General features: G+C 40.6%; 1 protein-coding gene across 9 annotated transcripts in view; it reads left to right on the forward strand.

Annotated features, from left to right (window-relative positions):
* The window catches only part of MSH3 (mutS homolog 3), a 198,101-nt gene that overhangs the window by 93,233 nt on the left and 87,096 nt on the right, over positions 1-17,772 (forward strand). For all 9 annotated transcript variants that reach the window (XM_065550149.1, XM_042855881.2, XM_042855882.2 and 6 more), the window contains 2 exons: positions 8,126-8,258; positions 16,534-16,721. In XM_065550149.1, coding sequence (XP_065406221.1) covers positions 8,126-8,258; positions 16,534-16,721 — 321 coding nt within the window. The remainder of the gene's footprint in view (positions 1-8,125; positions 8,259-16,533; positions 16,722-17,772) is intronic.

The raw sequence follows: 17,772 nt of genomic DNA on the forward strand, positions 1-17,772 counted from the left end.
AGGACTATATAAAAAGGAGCTGCAGAGCCAGAGACAGTCAGTTCCTTGTTGGAACCAGAGGAGTACAGATGGTGCTCCTGGCTGGCCAAAGGGAACTGCAGCACCATGGACAACTCCGTGCTGGCAGTGGCTGGGGGATGAGGAAGAGCTTGTAGCTGGCTGCTGGGCCTGACCATAAAAGAGTCCTGAGGTAAGGGTTAAGCATTGGTGAAGGCTGGGGTCATGGGGAAGTGGCTCCGGGAATCGAAGGCATTTTTGTTAAAGGGACATGATGGCATGTGGCTGCTATTCTTAGGGTCCTTGGGCTGGGAACCAGAGTAGTGAGCAGGCCTGGGTCCCTCCCATAGGCCACTGGGGAAGTAGCCTACAGTTGAACTGTGATACATCCTTGGAGGGGGAACTGAACTGCTGAGAGGCCCAGCTGGAGAGCTGGAACCAGAACAGACCAAGAGGGCGAAACCATCACCTCCAGAGAGGAAGCCCTGGGGGGATAGCTCAATACCAGGGCTGGGACTGTTTAAAGAGAGCAGACACACCTGACCAGAAGGGATTCTTGTGAGAAGTGGGTGCCACCTATTACATTTGAGTTTTACTTTCCTTTTTGTTTGTGAAAGTTGGCCCAACGGTTTCTTTTCTTTAAATGTATATATGAAATAATCGCTAGGTGCATATCTTGTATAAGAGTTTTCTTCTACAAAAGCATTTTTTCCAGTTACCATATTAATCCATGAGCAAAATGTGGTTGAATTTTCTTTTTGCCTTTAATTCTAACAGTGTTAATAAGCAAGTCTTGCAATGCTTAAAACATTAAGCATCAAGTTATAGCACTCCATTTAGATTGGTTTGTTTCAAAACCTTTCAAGTAAATCTGATGTAAATTTATTTGAATCTACCAAAATAGCCAACACCTCGTAGATTAGGGGAAAACCCTCTTGTGATATGGTAAATGAACTGACGGAAGTGGAAGGTGAATAGTTGAAACTGGCACTCTCATGTTGCTTCAAGTGTAAACAGGGCTGCTAGATTGGGCCTGCATACTTTGGCTCTCTTTATTCCTCTGTGGAGAGAGAGAAGAAATACAGCTCCCTTTTGGGATTATGGAATATTTTGGGGTCTGTGGCCATCATATGTGTAATGAATGGGATAAGATTTATTTCTGGACTGTATAGGGGTGATGCGATCTCCAGTCACTATTGGCAGAATGAACAGAGCAATTGTAGTCTAGCTTCCAATTTATACAGGATGTGTCAAATCAGGGCCTGCAGCAGAGCCAGTCTCTGGGGAACCTAACAAACGAAGCTGGCCTATAGTAGACTTCCTGATTGGTTGGAGGAGTCAGCAGACTGGCCCTTAAGCCCAGAAGCAGCAGCTCAGCAGCTGCTCAAAACATTGGCCTATGACTGCGATAGCTCCTGCATCAGCTTGTTCTGAGCCTTGCTCCTTCCTTATTTCACCTGTGGGCCCAGCCTTTCACCTGGCTTGCCTAACTCCAGATAACCTGGTCCTGACCCTTGGTTCCAATTCCTGACTTCTTTATCAACTTCTATTCTTTCCTCTTTAGTAGGAGCTAGAGAATACCCTTTAACAGATCCTCCCTTGTGAGATGTCTTTGTCCAAGCTGAGTCCTACTTTGCAACTGTTGGCTTCCCCCCAGCCCTTTAAAACTCCCCCTGTTGGCTTTCCCCCAGTAGCTTAAAAACTCCTCTATGACTTTTTAAATTTTATATTCCAGCAACCTGGTTCCATTTTGGTTCAGATGGAGAGCCATCTTTCCTGTATTGGTTCCTCCTTTCTCAAAAGGTTCCCCAGTTCCTAATAAACCTAAACCCCTCCTCTCTACACCATTGTCTCATCCATGTATTGAGACCCTGCAGTTCTGCCTGCATAACTGACCCTGCACATGAAACTGGAAGCATTTCAGAGAATGCTACCATGGAGGTCCTACATGTCTTGAGAGATTCATAACCTGGGCACCTGGCAGGCAGTTAACCATGCGGTTCTCCTGATCATCATAAAGCCAGCTATTTATATTTTTAATGAATCTAGAGCCAGGATCTGAGATCTTTTTCTCAGGGCACCACCACAAAAGAGACGAATGGCATTGGGCCTACTAGCCGCAACAAGGCCACTACCCATATACTAGGCCATACTGACTCTGCTGGGGGACCATTATCTCAAGTGTCCTGTGGCGGGTTCCCATCCTGTAGGTCCAGGAAGGGGAGGAGATCAGACTCCCTCATGGCATCACTATCCAGACCACTGACACTAGAGCCAGATGGCACTCAAGAGCTAGGAGCAGTGGAGGAATAACTGCATACCCAGTCTCCACTGAAGGAGTCATCATTGTCACCCAGCAGGTCACACAAGCCCCCACTCTAGTGGTCAATGACTTTAAGACATTTCATGATCTCCTAGTTTGCACTGTGAAGACCTTTGGTATCAAAACAATGGTCATACAAGAGAAGTGACAAAAACTCTTTGACATCTTGACTGCATCAACCCCAGCCAAGATTGTTCTTCTTTTAAATGAGGGCATATTAGAGCTGAACAGAGGGCTCTTGCAAACTCAAGCCACCATCCAGCACACATCGAAATGCATGGAAAAATGCTAACAGATGCCCCTGAAAAACTTTCAGTGCTTTTATTTCCATCCAAATCCAGGGTTATTGGTAGTTGCAGCAGAGCAGGAAAAAATCTAAATTAGTGCTCAAGGACCACAAAAAGCTGGATCTACTTCTCCACCTCACAGCAAATCTGTGTGGCAATCTGTCAGGCTTTGTTTGCCAAACATAAGTTCCTGCTTATCAAAAATGCAAGGGAGGAGTTAAAGGAGATTATCAGAGAAGGATAAATGGTTGCTGGAATACCGTACAGTCAAGCTAGGGATGTCTCCGATAAGACTTATAGTCAGCACTCTGACTATGAGGTGAACTGCCTGGTTGTTAGCATCTGAGGTATTGGGAGAGATCCAGGACAACATACAAGACCTCTTGTTTAAGTGGAAAATATTGAAAAAAGTGTTCCATTCCCTAAAGGACTCAAGGCCACCCTGAGATCGCTGGGTATATACAAACCAATCTTCTACAGAAAGCCCTAGAAATATCAGCTTCAACAGAAACTGTGTGTTCACACATACTGACAGGGAAGACAGCCAGAACACCCATTGTGGAAACAATTGCAATGCTCCACGAGAGGCCTGTCATCTGCCTCCTCTTTCCCGCATCCCACCTCGTCATCCAGACAGCATATTTGACAGGACCATCTTGACTACACCAGAACTAATCAGGAGCCAGTGTTCAGGAGCTGCCTTGCCGTGTTCCATCAGGCATAGGGCAGTATAACCTTAGACAAATGAGTGTTCATTTTCACTTCCTCCCCACCACCAGCAGATCCAAGGAACCTGGTCCCCAGGCAACACAGAATAACATAAGAATGTCTGGGAGCTTAGCATCATCAGACTCTTGTATCACGTTCCTGCCTATCCTCTGGAACACAGGAGTGAAAAACTTCACAGACAGCTACTAAACAAAGGTTGCATGTTTCTTGCCTCCTTTTGTCAAGAAGTCATCAAGTTCTGGAATTGGTGCTATCAAAACCAGGTGACCCCAATGAACCTTCACTCTTGGGAGTCAGCAGCAATCTAGTAGACTTGCTGCAAAGGTAGTCAGTGACCAATCACAAATGGCTTCTGCATAGATCTGTCATGGAACTGATATTCTACATTGGGGATCTCTTTGATAGAATTGTTTGCCACCAAATATCAGAACTTGGCTACAGATTTGGACTGAGCCTAGGGTCATTATCAGATTCCTTCCTTCTGAATGACTACAGTTAAATCTCATGCTTCAGTCAGCCACTTCAGGAAGAAATCCACCCCCCCCCCCCAGTGTACAGTTGGCGCTTGTATGTATTCTATTTCTTAATCTTCTGAAGCATCAGAGATTGGCCACAGGTGGAGATTGGACACCAGATGGAATGGATCCACGCTTGCTACAACATCTCGAAGAACCATGGTTACTCTAGGGTACGTAACCATTCTTTTTATTAACTCTTGATTGTGAAGATAAACTTCTGAATTTATGCAGACATCCTGAAACAGTAGCCCTGATAGGTGTGAGAAATCTGATTCATTTCAGTGGAAAAAAATAACTCTGATGCCTCATTATATTTTATGTTAACTATTTTATTGCTCATCATTTTAGTAGATGTATCCAACTAATCCATTATGATCAGGTGATATAGAAGAGAAAGTTACAAAATGCCTCTTAGTTTTGAGGCCTACAATTTGCTGCCTCCAACCTCAAATTATCTTAGAGGAGTGGAGTACTGGTAGGTAAGGGAGAGAATAAAAGGACTCTCTTTAAGTTAAAACAACTGAAATCCAAAGGCTGCAGCAGAGGGCGCATTTTGCAACTAACATTAACATTTGCAGCTGACAAAATACGATTTTTCAAACACTTAAGAATGTTAGGGTTTAGTAGGGAAATGGACTTTTTGATTGCAGCTATCATGGGAATTGGGGTTGTCACTTGCCACTGTCAGAAGAGCACAGGAATCATGGCCTGTGTCTGTGTGGTGAAAGGTTAGTATGGTGACAGGCTAGCATGGATAATGTAGGAGTGGGTGGGGTGGGGAAGCAGGAGTGGCCTTAGCTGTTTTGCTGGCTAGGGGAAAAATGTTTTTGGCATCTGCTTTAACCTCAACCGTCTGACCAAGCAGCAGAGGAAGAAAGTAAATTCAGCTGGCCAGAGCGGAACAGAAATGGTGGACCAATCAGAGCAAAGCAAAACAAAAAAACAAAACGACCCAGAGTTACAGCACTCTCTGGAAGTTGGCACCCAAGGTGACTGTCCTGCTTGCCCACACCTAGAACCAGCCCTGGGGGGAAGAATTGCTGAAAAGAAGTGTGGCTGCAACAAACCCGTTCTTCGTGGACACTGGACCAGCGTGAGGAGACAGAAGGAGACTCTTTTAGAGATTCATGTACAGGTGGAGGAATGTTAAAAAAGTTGGAAAATGTTGCTTAGCAATGTATATCAGCAGGTGAAAGTATATTTGTGAAGACTTTTTAATAGACATGGTTTTTTTTTTTTTTTTTTTAATGTGAAAATAGTTGTCAAAAACAAGGGCTCTGTCATTTACTTGCTGTGAAAAGAAACAATTGCTCTGTCTTAAAAATATACTAGGAGACATAATCATAGGATTAGAAGGGCCCGAAAGGGTCATTTAGTCCAACCCCCTGCCAAGTTGCAGGATTTGTTGTGTCTAAACATCCAAGACAGATGGCAATCCAGCCTCTTTTTGAAAACCTCCAGTGAAGGAGATTCCATGACTTCCCGAGGCAGTCTGTTCCGTTGTCCTACTGTTCTTACAGTTAGGAAGTTTTTCCTGAGATTTAATCGAAATCTCCTATCCTGTAGCTTGAAGCCATTGCCCCTTTTCCTGCCCTCTATGGCAAGAGAGAAAAACTTTTCTCCATCTTTTTTTATGGCAGCCTTTCAAGTATCTAAAGACTGCTATCATGTCCGACCTTAATTTCCTCTTTTCCAAACTAAACATACCCAGTTCCTTCAGCCTTTGCTCATATAGCTTGCATTCCATCCATTTTAATTATCTTTGTTGCTTGCCTCTGAATCCTTTCAGTTTCTCTTCATCCTTTCTGTACATTGTTGATCAAAATTGGACACAGTACTCCAGCTGAAGCCTAACCAGCGCTGAGTAGAGCAGTACTATCCCCTCCTGTGACTTGCATGCTATGTCTCTGCTAATGCAACTGAAAATTGCACACACACCCCTTTTTTTTTATTTGACAACAGCATTGCATTGTTGAGTCATGTTAAGGTTGTGATCCACCACAACTCCTAGATCCTTCTCAGCAGTGCTGCTGCCAAGCTAGTTCTCCCCCATTCTGATTTGTGCCTTTGTTTTTTCTTCCCTAAGTGTAGGACCTTACATTTGTCTCTATTGAATTTCATTTTCTTATCTATAGCCCAGTTCTCCAATTTATCAAGATCCCTTTGAATTTTAGTTCTATCCTCCAAAGTGTTTGCAACCCCTCAGCTTTGTCTCGTCATAATTATATGAAATATAGCCAGTTTGAATATGAAGGTAGACACCACAAGCAGTAAATTGTTTTTCTTGATTGTACATTGCCTGCCTAAAATCATTGGTTCAAAAAGGCCAGTGTTGGAGTTGAAATCATCACTGACATCACATTTTGAAGTTCTGCAGTTATAGCAGTCATCAAGGCCCTTCATCACTGGAGATTTTTTCTTTTTTTTACATTTGTATGGGAGAAGCAAATCAGACACACTCAGCTGAGAAGTCTACAAATTGAACTCTGACCCAATTGTCTGCCAACAAGGGGTTACAGATTTTTCTGAGGACATTGCTTTGAAGTTTGAGGATGCAGCAAAGAAAGGGATCTACTTCTTGCTAGTAACATATTAATGTGTATTGATTGCACATCCATATCTGACATGCTCATTTTAATTTGTGTATCAATGGAATTTCAAGTATATGGGTCTTGCAGGTGCTAGCTTCCTTCAAGGCCCAAGTGCCCTGATCTTGAATCTACTGGAAAGTATGGAATCCTGGTATTTCCCTGAATTTGCAACAGATCTGTAGTGATCTTCTTCAGTGATCTGTAGTGGCGATTGGCATGGCAGATTTATTATTTCTGTAATATATGGGTTTGTGTTGTGCTTTACCAAAAAAAAAAAAAAAAAAAAAAGATAGGTCCCTTTCCCAAAAAGTTACAATCTCAGTGAACAATATCTTTTGCTGGACCAACCTCTGTTGGTGAGAGACAAGCTTTGGAGCTTATACAGAGTTCTTCTTCAGGTCCAATACAAGATACTATCTCACCCACCTTTTCTCTTTAATATCCTTCATAAATGATAACATCCATACTTAAAAAAAAATCCCTCAATATTATTCTGTCCAGTATAATTGTGGAAGACTGGTTGCAGTCATCCCTAGAGATGAGATTCTAATAAGTGTTTAAACGCCAATAAACTAAAATATGTTAGCTAACATGTCTTTGTTTAAATTTAAACATCATTATCCAAATCTGGACAGGGACTTTTATGCAAATTAGGTGGAACCTTTAGGATCCTGGCAAGTTGTCAATATGTCCATCGTGCCGCAGAGGATATGCGCCACTGATATAGATGTGTGGATTGTGGTGCACTGTGGTCTGTTTTGGAAATGTGGATGGGGTACGGTAATGAGATGTATAACACAAACATGGAGAGTAGTTGGGGATATAGGAACAGAGGTAGAGCTGGAAACTTGAAAGCAACTTTCTTTTGTTTTAAGCATTTCTTTAAAAAAATATAGAAACATTATTTTAAAGGGAATTATAATCTCAATGGTCAGTGTTCCTTAAATTTATTTTTCCTGAGAATTTCCTTAGTGGTTGAAGTGCATGCACTGTTTTCATGCTCTTAAAACCCAAGAGTATGAACAGAGTTTGTATGTAACTTCTATCAGACCTGTATTTCTTCACCCCTACTCCAAAGTCACAACTTCTAAAGGTTGTGTCGGGGGAACCTAGAACTTCAATGGAAAGCCTCAAATGTGGTTCTTGAGTGGTGGGGGAAGAAAAACAAGCTTTTATTCAGTCTGAGCAGTACCATATTTGAGGCTTCATTAAAGTAATAAGATACACTGATAAAGTCTATGTGGTTTTAAAGTGCTGTAAACTTCAGATTGTAGGTCTCGCTAAAGTTATAAACTCTACCACCATAGCCTATGGGGCTTGTCATAGTTGTAAGCGAGCCTGGCACAATTCATATCCGAACAGAGTCCAGTGGGAATCACTGTACATGCTGCTCCTTGTTTCTGCACTATTCAGTGTAACCAGAACAGTGAAGGCCCTAGAAGTGTGTAGGCAACCTTGACAACCCTACCCCATGGAGCTCTGGGGAAATTATTCCCAGAATGTGTTTGAGATTTTTGATCATTTTAATCATGCTCAAATATAAGTAATGTCTTAAACATTTTATGTTACTTTAAATATGATAGCATGGGCTTAGCCATAGTCCAAAATGTTGGACAACCACGTTCCCTCCTTGAAGAAGTTGGAATTTTCATTACAGATCTCATGATTGTTGTTTTACAGTGAAATAAATGCCCGACTTGATGCTGTGTCTGAAATTCTCCTGTCAGAATCCAGTGTGTTTGGTCATATTCAAAATCATCTGTGTAAGATGCCAGACATAGAGAGAGGACTCTGTAGTATTTATCACAAAAAGGTAAATAGTTATCTATCAAATGCATTATCACCAACTCTTGTTTTCTAAATATTTGTCAGTATGCTTAAATGTGCTTTCATAAGTTTTACAGGAAATGTTTAAACATATCCACTTCAAATTACTTTTTCTTAACTTTAAGACTAAGTTTCACACAATAGCAGGATAGGAGACAAAATAACAAACATTCTTTCCTTTCAGTAGAATCCAGTTTTACACCAATTGGATCGACAATATATTGTTTTAAGCAGAAATGCCATATCAGTATTAGATAACAATTACAAATTTTGGTCATGTCACTGATGCAAAATATATAGATTTCTTTGGACATATGATAGCTGTTGGGTGCATTAGCAGGTGAGGAATCATATGGCATTCAGTTGTTCCTTAAAGCAACACATTTTAAATGGTGTATGTTTATCTAAAATCACATCAATAAGTGAAAACTACTTTGCTGTAGTTAACTGTTACTGTTTTCAGTTGAATGTTAATATGTTTATAAATTCTTTAATTTAGATCTTGCTTGAACATTTTAATAAAAATTACTTGTAATGAGACACTGCTGATTCTTAGTTGAAGCAGGTTAATGTGCTAATAGCATGTGTGCTGTACTTAATGTTCTTTTATTTCCCCATTATATTTAGAGAGGTTGGCAATTCTTTTTGGATAAAAAAAAAAAGTGGGCAGAGGGATAGCAAAGTTATAATTTCAGTAGATGGTGTGGTGAAAAAGAGAAGTCTTTTTCAAAATTTGAAAGTCAGCACTTGAATAACTAGTGCCCCAATCCTGCAATGTGTTACGCCCATGCAGAGACAAGTGGACTTCTGTGGGTGACTGCAGAGGGCTACCCATATGCAGTGCTCTGCATGGTTGGGTCTAAATCACAAGAGTGCAAGGCACGTCTCTTATTTCTAAATTAGTTGAATATATTGCAGGAAAAAATACTAATCCACTAGAAAAAGCTGGTTCAAATCCAGCTATTCCTGGATCACATTAACTCAATCTGTGATAAATATGCAGACGTTTCAGTGGCAACTGCATTTATCCAAGGCAAAAACATCACAAATTTTAGATCAACAATATTAAATGCAGATTTAAATAATTGTTCCTTTCTAGCCTGGTTAACATGAGCAGTCACAGAGGAAAAAAATGGATGCAATGGCCTTACAATGAAATACCTCACTTTTTCTAAACCAAAAATAGTATACCATCATTAAGAGACCCAAAGGTAGCAATTAGAATTCGAGAGGGGTGATATTGTACAGTCACATAAAGTGCCTTTTTAGGTCCCATTTTCTCATTTGAAAAGCTTTTCACTTGGATGATAACCTATAGTTGACAGTGGCAGTGAGCAATGGATCTCTCTGACCCGCTTTCAGGGTTTGTTGAAAACAGTTTGGCTGCTAGTGTACTGTTTTTAACAGTATTCAAGAAAGAGCACTAGACATTGCACATCGATATGGTGTCTTGCATACTTTCTGCACAACAGCAGCCAAACCATTTTCAGCATTGGTGGAGAGGTTGCCATTGTTCACAGCCATTGTCCACTGTGTCTGTCATAGAGGTCGCGGAAGTCATGGATTCTGTGACTTTCCATGACCTCTGTGACTTCCGCAGCGGCCAGTATGGCTGGCTCCAGGGCTGATGATGGTTTGGGTGGGGAGGGGGCTCAGGGCTGGGGGTTGGGGTGCGGGGTGGCGCTTACCTGTGTGTGGGGGGGAGGAGGGGAGGGGAGGAGGGGTTGTCCCCAGGAGCGGCCAGAATGTCCCTGCAACTCCAAGGCGGAGGGGCCAGGGGGCTCTATGCGCTGCCCCTGCCTGGAGGCACTGTCCACGCAGGTTCCATTGGCTGCAGTTCCCGGCCAATGGGAGCTGGAGAGCTAGAGCTCATGGTGGGGGCAGTGAGCGGAGCCCCTTGGCCTTCCCTCTCCATAGGAACTGCAGGGACATGCCGGCCGCTTCTGGGGAGCTGCGTGGAGCTGGGTAGGGAGCCTTGCCAGCCTCTCCAACTCCCTCCTCACCTCCCCCCAGCACCAGCGGGGGTCCCGGGCCACACGCCGCCGCCTGCCCCTGCCCCCAGCACCAGTGGTGGTCCTGGGCCACCCCCCGAGAGCAACCGTGGCCCCCTGGCCCAAGTTTTAGTTAGAGTTATATAGTACAAGTCATGGACAGGTCATGAATTTTTGTTTACTGCCTGTGACCAGTCCACGACTTTTCCAAAAAATACCCATAACTAAAATGTAGCCTTAGCTATGAGTTATTGTTCTAGTGTTTAATGGATTTCTAGTTAATACTAAAGTAGGGTTACCATATTTTAAGGGTCCAAAAAGAGGACATTCCCCGGTCCTGCCCCAACTCCGCCCAGCCCCGCCCCAGCCCCGGCCCTTCCCGGCCCCGCCCCAACTCCGCCCCCTCCCCTGCTTCCCGCGAACATTTGATTCGCGGGAAGCCTGAAGCAGCAGGCAAGCTGGGGCGGAGAGGCGCAGCCCAGTCCGGCCCACCCGGCCAAGCGGCTCCGGCCGGCCCAGGCCAAGAGACTCTGGCCCCGGCGTCTCCCACCTGGCTTGGCTCCCGGCCGAGCACCGCCGGCCCGACCCCCGGCCGAGCACTGCCGGCCCCAGCGGCTCCAGCCCCCGCCGAGCATCGCCGGTCCCTCCCTCCCTATTTTCCTGGACATGTCCGGCTTATTGGGTTTTCCCCCTGGATGCGGATTTGGGGCCCAAAAAGCCAGACATGTCCGGGAAAATCCGGACGTATGGTAACCCTAACTAAAGGTCATTCAAAGTTAGTTTAAAATTATCATTGTGTAATCTAGGGAGGATCTTTAACAGACGCTGACTTCCACCAAACCTACTTCATATACATTATTTATTTTTTCTTACTGTTTTTCAAAGCTTCTGATTTATAATAAAGGTGAGTGTTATCTTTCATTGAAAAAAAAAAACTGTTGAAGATAGAATCCCACTTACATGGAGCCCAATTTTTTCAGTATTACATTTCTGTTCCAATTTATACTCTAAATGAACCAGTTTTTCAAAGGTATCATATTTAACTGTCAGTTTTCAGCATTGTTGCTAAAATCAAACCAGAGTATTATGCAGTAACAACCTGGGTAGGTAAATAAGGGGTATTTTCATTATCTCTCAGAAACTATTTACCTATAAGCTTGCTAGCAATAAAATAGTATCTAAAAGCTCAGTTCTCCAAAGATACCAATCCCAGTGGATTCACACTCTTGGACAGTATGTGATCAGGCAGGAATCTAGATTCATAGATTCCAAGGCCAGAAGGGACCACTGTGACCATTTAGTCTGACCTCCCATATTATATAGGCCTTAAAACTCCCCAAAATAATTCCTAGAGCATACCTTTTAGGAAAAACATCCAATCTTGATTTAAAAATTATCAGTACTAGAGAATCCACCATGACCCGTGGTAAATTGTTCCAATGGTTAATAAATCTCACTGTCAACAGTTTACGCCTTATTTTCAGTCTGAATTTGTCTAGCTTCAACTTTCAGCCACTGGATCATGTTATGGCTTTCTCTGCTATATTGAAGAGCCCATTATTAAATATTTGTTCCCTCCATGTAGATACTTATAGACTGTAATCAAGACCCACTTCTCTTTGTTAAATTAAATAGATTGAGCTCTTTGAGTCTTTGACTATAAGGCATGTTTTTCTAATCGTTTTATCACTCTCATGGCTCTTTGAACCTTCTCCAATTTATCCTTCTTGAATTGTGTGCACCAGAACTGGACAACAGTATTCCAGCAGTGGTGGCGCCAGTGTAAAAAGAGGTACAATAACCTCTTTATTCTTACTCAAGAGCCTTCTATTTATACATCCCAGGATTGCATTAGCTCTTTTGGCCGCAGTGCCACACTGGAAGCTCATGGTCTGCTAATTATTTGCCACAACCCCCAAATCTTTTTCACTGCTACCTGGGATAGAGTCTCAGATCAGGGTGGATTGATTTAAATCACCAAGTGGAAAGCCTCAATTTAATAATAGATTTTAATCAACTTTTCCATTTTATTTCAGTTATTTTCTAAAGAAAGGTGCATTCTCATTGCTTGACATAACCATGAAAACATGTTGATTTACAACTAAATAGAGCCTTTACACTAGATTTAGTACATATTTTTGCTACCTAGGAGGGTACACTATAACTATATACATTTATTTAAGCAATTGTGTAGCTTATTATTTTCATATTCTTATTAATTGTACATTTTTAGTATGCTAGAAAATGGTGAATGATATATTGCTTTATTTACTAGATAATTAACTTTTTGCTCACATTTTGTGTCGAGCTGCATTAGGATGGTAACTGGAAATTAATTAAACACACAAAACAACATATAACATTTATTTTTATTAAACAAAACAACCTTAAGCATTTTGGATACAAAACACGTTCATATTGACAACAAAATTATAATAAGTTTAGGCCTTTAATATATTTTTAATTAAATTCAAGATTTAATTTAAAACACATTTTTATTTAAAAAATAAACCTATTTTAATTTAAATAAAAAAATCATATTGAAATTATTTTTAAAAATCTGATTCCTTTATTTAAAAAAAAATCATTGATTTTTTTTTTCCCCTGTCCACCTTGTCTCCCATCCTATAAGTATGGACTAGATGTGGACATTTTCCTGGTTGTAGACATTTACAATTAGCTGTATTAAAATGCATATTATGTGTGATCCGCACACCAAGTGATCCAGATTGCTCTGTCAGTGACCTGTGCTCTTCTTCATTATTTACCACTCCCCACATTTTTGTGTCATGTACCAACTTTATCATTGATGATTTTATGTTTTCTTCCAGGTCACTGATAAAAATGTTAAATTACATAGGGCCAAGAAGTTACTCTTGTGATTAATATTAGCTCAGTTGTCTATACCTTCCATGCTTTGTTCTACTGTTGTTACTTCCTGTGTAGCATTCATCAAGAATCTACTGCAGTATCTTATCCATTGTCTGCATTTTAGTTTGTAGAGATGACGACTTCAGCTTTTTTTCTCCACCCCATGTTTTACCTTGAATTTTGATTCCATGCATAAGTTTGATATTTATTTAGTCTGGATAGCAGAGATTTTCTGTGAATGGTGACTTCAAGGGTCATTTCATTATTTGTTTTATTTTGTTTTCACTGTGTTTACATGATGGGGTAAGACAATACCACATTAACATCTTTCTGATAAGTTGCAGTGAGTGCAAAGATCAACAGATACCTTCAGGAGGCAGGGTGGATTGCTTTGACAAAAGATTATTAGCTTGGTTAAATGATGACTAGAGGAGTACATAAGGCTACACGTATTTGAAAATTATTAACAGCAAGGGGGCAGAGGAGCTATTTAGTGTGAATGCAAAGGGACATGACTAGAAGTACTGGGATTTATTTAAGAAAAGGAATATTTAGGTTGAATATCACACAAAACTTCCACTCAGTGAGATTTAGTAGGCTGTGAATTAGGCTTCTAAGAAAATTAGCAAAAACACCATTTCTTGGGGTTTTTAGTGTTGTAAGACTGAACAAAAAAATTAGACTACACAAAAACATTAGGAAATATACCACAGAGAACAATCTGCAGTTGCATGGAGATGAACTAATAGGTGTTTTCCATCTCTAACTTGTACCATACCATCAAGTCACAGGGGGTATGTCTACACTGGAATAAAAGACCTGTGGCTGGCCTGGGTCAGCTGCTTTGGGCTCATGAGGTTCAGGCTGTGGAACTAAAAATTGCTGTGTAGACATTTGAGCTTGGGCTGGAGCCCAGGCTCTGGGACCCTACCTACTTGCGGGGTCCCACAGCTTGGGATCGAGCCTGAGCCCAAAAGTCTACAAATCTATTTCACAGCCCCTCAGCCTGAGCCTGCTGACCCAGGCCAGCTGCGGGTGTTTAATTGCTGTGTAGATGTACCCAAGGAGAGCATCTAACAGACCTCTGCCTCTCTTCGGGGTATCCTGTGCAGAAAATCTGTATTTTCTGATTCACATGATGGAACAAATTTCAAATGGATAGATACTTTTTTTTTTTTTTTTTGCTTTTGTCTTTCTGGGCTATGCGAATATATAGGAGGGTTAAAGAAAAAGAAATTAAGTGAGGGAATTTGGAAAGTTATTTGGTTTTAAATAAAACCCAAAGAAGATGACTTGTGTAAATTATATACAATATATCACATAGCAAGGGGTATTAAAACTATACATTCAGAAAATGTATCAAATACAAAAGATCATTAAAATATATACCTAATAGATCAAATATTAAAGCAAACATAAACACCTCATAATTTATTAATTCAATCTTATATTAATTGTCTAAGACACTATCACTCTCATGTGAGTTGTAAAGATTCCTGTTACATTTTTATGATAAATGAGCATAGTAAATTTTCCAGTCTCAGCACTCTGACTCATTTATTGATACCAAATTGTTGACAATTAAGTTGAAATTTGTTAATGAAATACAGGTACAAATATGCATGTAATTAATTTACAGAGTTTTATGACTTGGATATATACTCAGAGAAGTATTAATTTAGGATAACCTAATACTCACCTTGGAAAAAGGAAATAAAAGTATAGAAGTCTTAATTTCTTATTAACTGAAAACAGTATATAGGTAAATAGTATATAGATAAACTGAGCTGTAGAATTTAAGGTAATTACTAGTCTCTCGAGATACGTAGAAACTTCCTTTTAAAGATAACTTTAGATCAAGCTGGTGGTGATATAACTGTAATCTCATTCTGGTTTCAGTAACACATAAAAGAAAGTGAGTAAGATAGTTCTCAGTGATAAGTCTTTATTTCCAGTAGGAATGCTCCTCAGAAGCCATCTGAAAAAATCGATTACCCAATCTGTGTTTAGCTTGTAGGGAGCAATTTTTGAAAGCACTAGGAATTATTTTATTCAGTTTTTAAGGGAGGTCTGTTGATGCTTTCCCTTTTTGAAAAGCTGATATGGACCAACCAGAATATAATCTTCGCTTCATACAGAGAGCTATAAGTGATCCAATGAGAATGAGTTGTCTCATATATAATCTTTTCATAGACTAATATGAAAATAAAGCATCTCTTTTGTGGTTTTATATGTATAGTTAGTTGTCTCTCTAAAATCAGAGTCCATAAATGTTTACATGCAAATATCTTGGGATATTTTATCTGTTTGAGAAACTGATGGATGGTTTCTGAGCATTATCTTCTGGTATCTGCAATATTTATATTTGTAGCTCTGCAGCTCTTTGGAAAGCTTCCCTTCTCAATGGTGTAAAGGCCTTTGCTGACTTTGCCTACTCCATGTTCCTTCATATACTATACACGCTTTTACATACTTTTTAACAAAGTCTAAAAGGAAGTTTTCTGATCGTTGTGCAGCATATCTTCACACTCTTTAATGCTTTCATAAGTGATTTTAGGACTGATTAAATACATTTAAGTTTTCTGATGTCCAACAGATTTAGTAGTGCAAGTAAACTAAATCCACTATATGAAGTCATTTGATCTGTGATCTACGTTGAATCATCTAACATTTGGTCATCACTAATAACACCCCGCTTAAGGGGAGAAAGGGAGAGAATGATATTTTAAGCTAGTATTGCTGCACTGGGAAGAGGTGGCGGGACTCTCCTGCTCACCCCCAGACCCAGAACTGTGCAAGGAAACCCATTATTTTCTGGGGGCATTAGGACTTATACAGTGATGTCTCTTCTACCCCCGATCCATGTGGTGTTGGGGAAAGAAACTGCAGAGAGGAGCCAGCTTGAGACTAAATCTGGTAAAAGTTGTTCCAGGAGCAATTTAAGCAGGGACTGTTGGATATTGATGATGGCATCAGACTGCTTTCTGCAGTTTTCACTCTGGACATTCTCTTCAGTATTCTTATTGGTTGTTTGCTGCAAACCCCGTTTGCTCCCTCATTACTGCTCATTCTGCTTATATGTTATATCCCTTTTCCTCACCCTTTGTCTGTCTTGTCTATTTAGATGATATGATCTTTGGGGGAGGGACTCTTTCTTACTCCATGTTTATACAGTGCTTAGCACGATAGGGCCCCGTTTTGGTGCTTCTGTAATAAGTAACAAATGATAAATATGTCATTAATCCATCAGATTTACTGTTTGAACATAAGATCATCAAGTAGTATTTCAATATGTAAAAATTAACTATGAACATTGTTTAATTTAAACAAGATGTAATTTGGGTATCCTGGAACATACAATGTTGTAACAATTTAAACTAAAACTTTTTCCACTTTCAGTGTTCAACTCAAGAGTTCTTCTTGATAGTCAGCACTTTGTCTCGCCTGGAGACAGAACTCCAAGCACTGTTTCCAGCTATACGTTGCCAAGTGAAAGCTCCTTTACTGCAGATGGCCCTCTTGGAAATTCCTGAGCTTCTCTGCCCCGTGAAACAATACTTAAAGATACTTAATGAAGAAGCAGCCAAGTAAGTAAAGAAAACAGTTCTTTCATGCCTTGTAGTCTTTCTTACTGAACTTACTTGATATATGAATTGTATATGTTGGTTAATCTATCTTATTTATGTAATATATAAATACAAAATGTACATTATAGATGGCTCAGGTAGAATCACATATATGTAAAGTTGCCTGACACTTTCCATTAAAAGACCTGTTTTTGGTTGCTTATAATGTTGCCAAACTTAAACCATTCAGGGTACCTATTCAGTGTTGTAGCCATGTCGGACCCAGGATATTAGAGATAAGGAGGGTGAGATAATATCTTTTATTGGACCAATTTCTGTTAGTGAGAGAGACAAGCTTTTGAGCTTACACCAAGCTCTTCTTCAGGTCTGGGAAACGTAATAAGAGTGTCACAGCTCAATATAAGATGGAACAGATTGTTTAGCAAAAGTAATTAACACCTATGTCAATCTGTTCCATCTTGTATTGAGCTGTGTCACTCTTAGTACCATTCAGGCTGAAATTTTCCATGCTGGGTGAATGTTTCAGGCTCAGTATTTTTGGAAAGTTTCACCCAGAATGACAGGTTTCAGAGTAGCAGCCGTGTTAGTCTGTATCGGCAATGGTTCAGCTGTTTCTGAGAATGAGGTTCGGGGGAAAATACATTGTCCATGTGAAAAAAAAATTCTTACAACCATTTTGCTGAGAACCTTCGTATGTTGGAGCAGAGACTTTAAATTTGGCAGAGAGGGTTGCTGTGGGGTCAGGGATGTGCCTTTTCCCCATCACTGTGAAAATTTGTCCAAATAAGGTCAGGTTATGAGCCTTTTCTCAGTTCACAAGTGCTTAGTAGGTACTTTTTTGAGTATGGCAGCAGCTAAATTTTCTGAAAATACTGCTTGTGCTAAGCATGCTCCATCCCCTCACAGCGCCTGTGTGCTGACTGGATTGTTCATACACTAGCCCCACAGAACAACTGAGCATGTTCCAACTTAGGGCTGCAGGGGCTAAGCAGGATTTTCCCTGCAATTGCTTCTCCTTAGTTCCAGATGGCAGTCTGATGCCAGGCACAGG

Source organism: Chrysemys picta, chromosome 6 (genome assembly GCF_011386835.1).
Source record: "Chrysemys picta bellii isolate R12L10 chromosome 6, ASM1138683v2, whole genome shotgun sequence".
NCBI lineage: Eukaryota > Metazoa > Chordata > Testudines > Emydidae > Chrysemys > Chrysemys picta.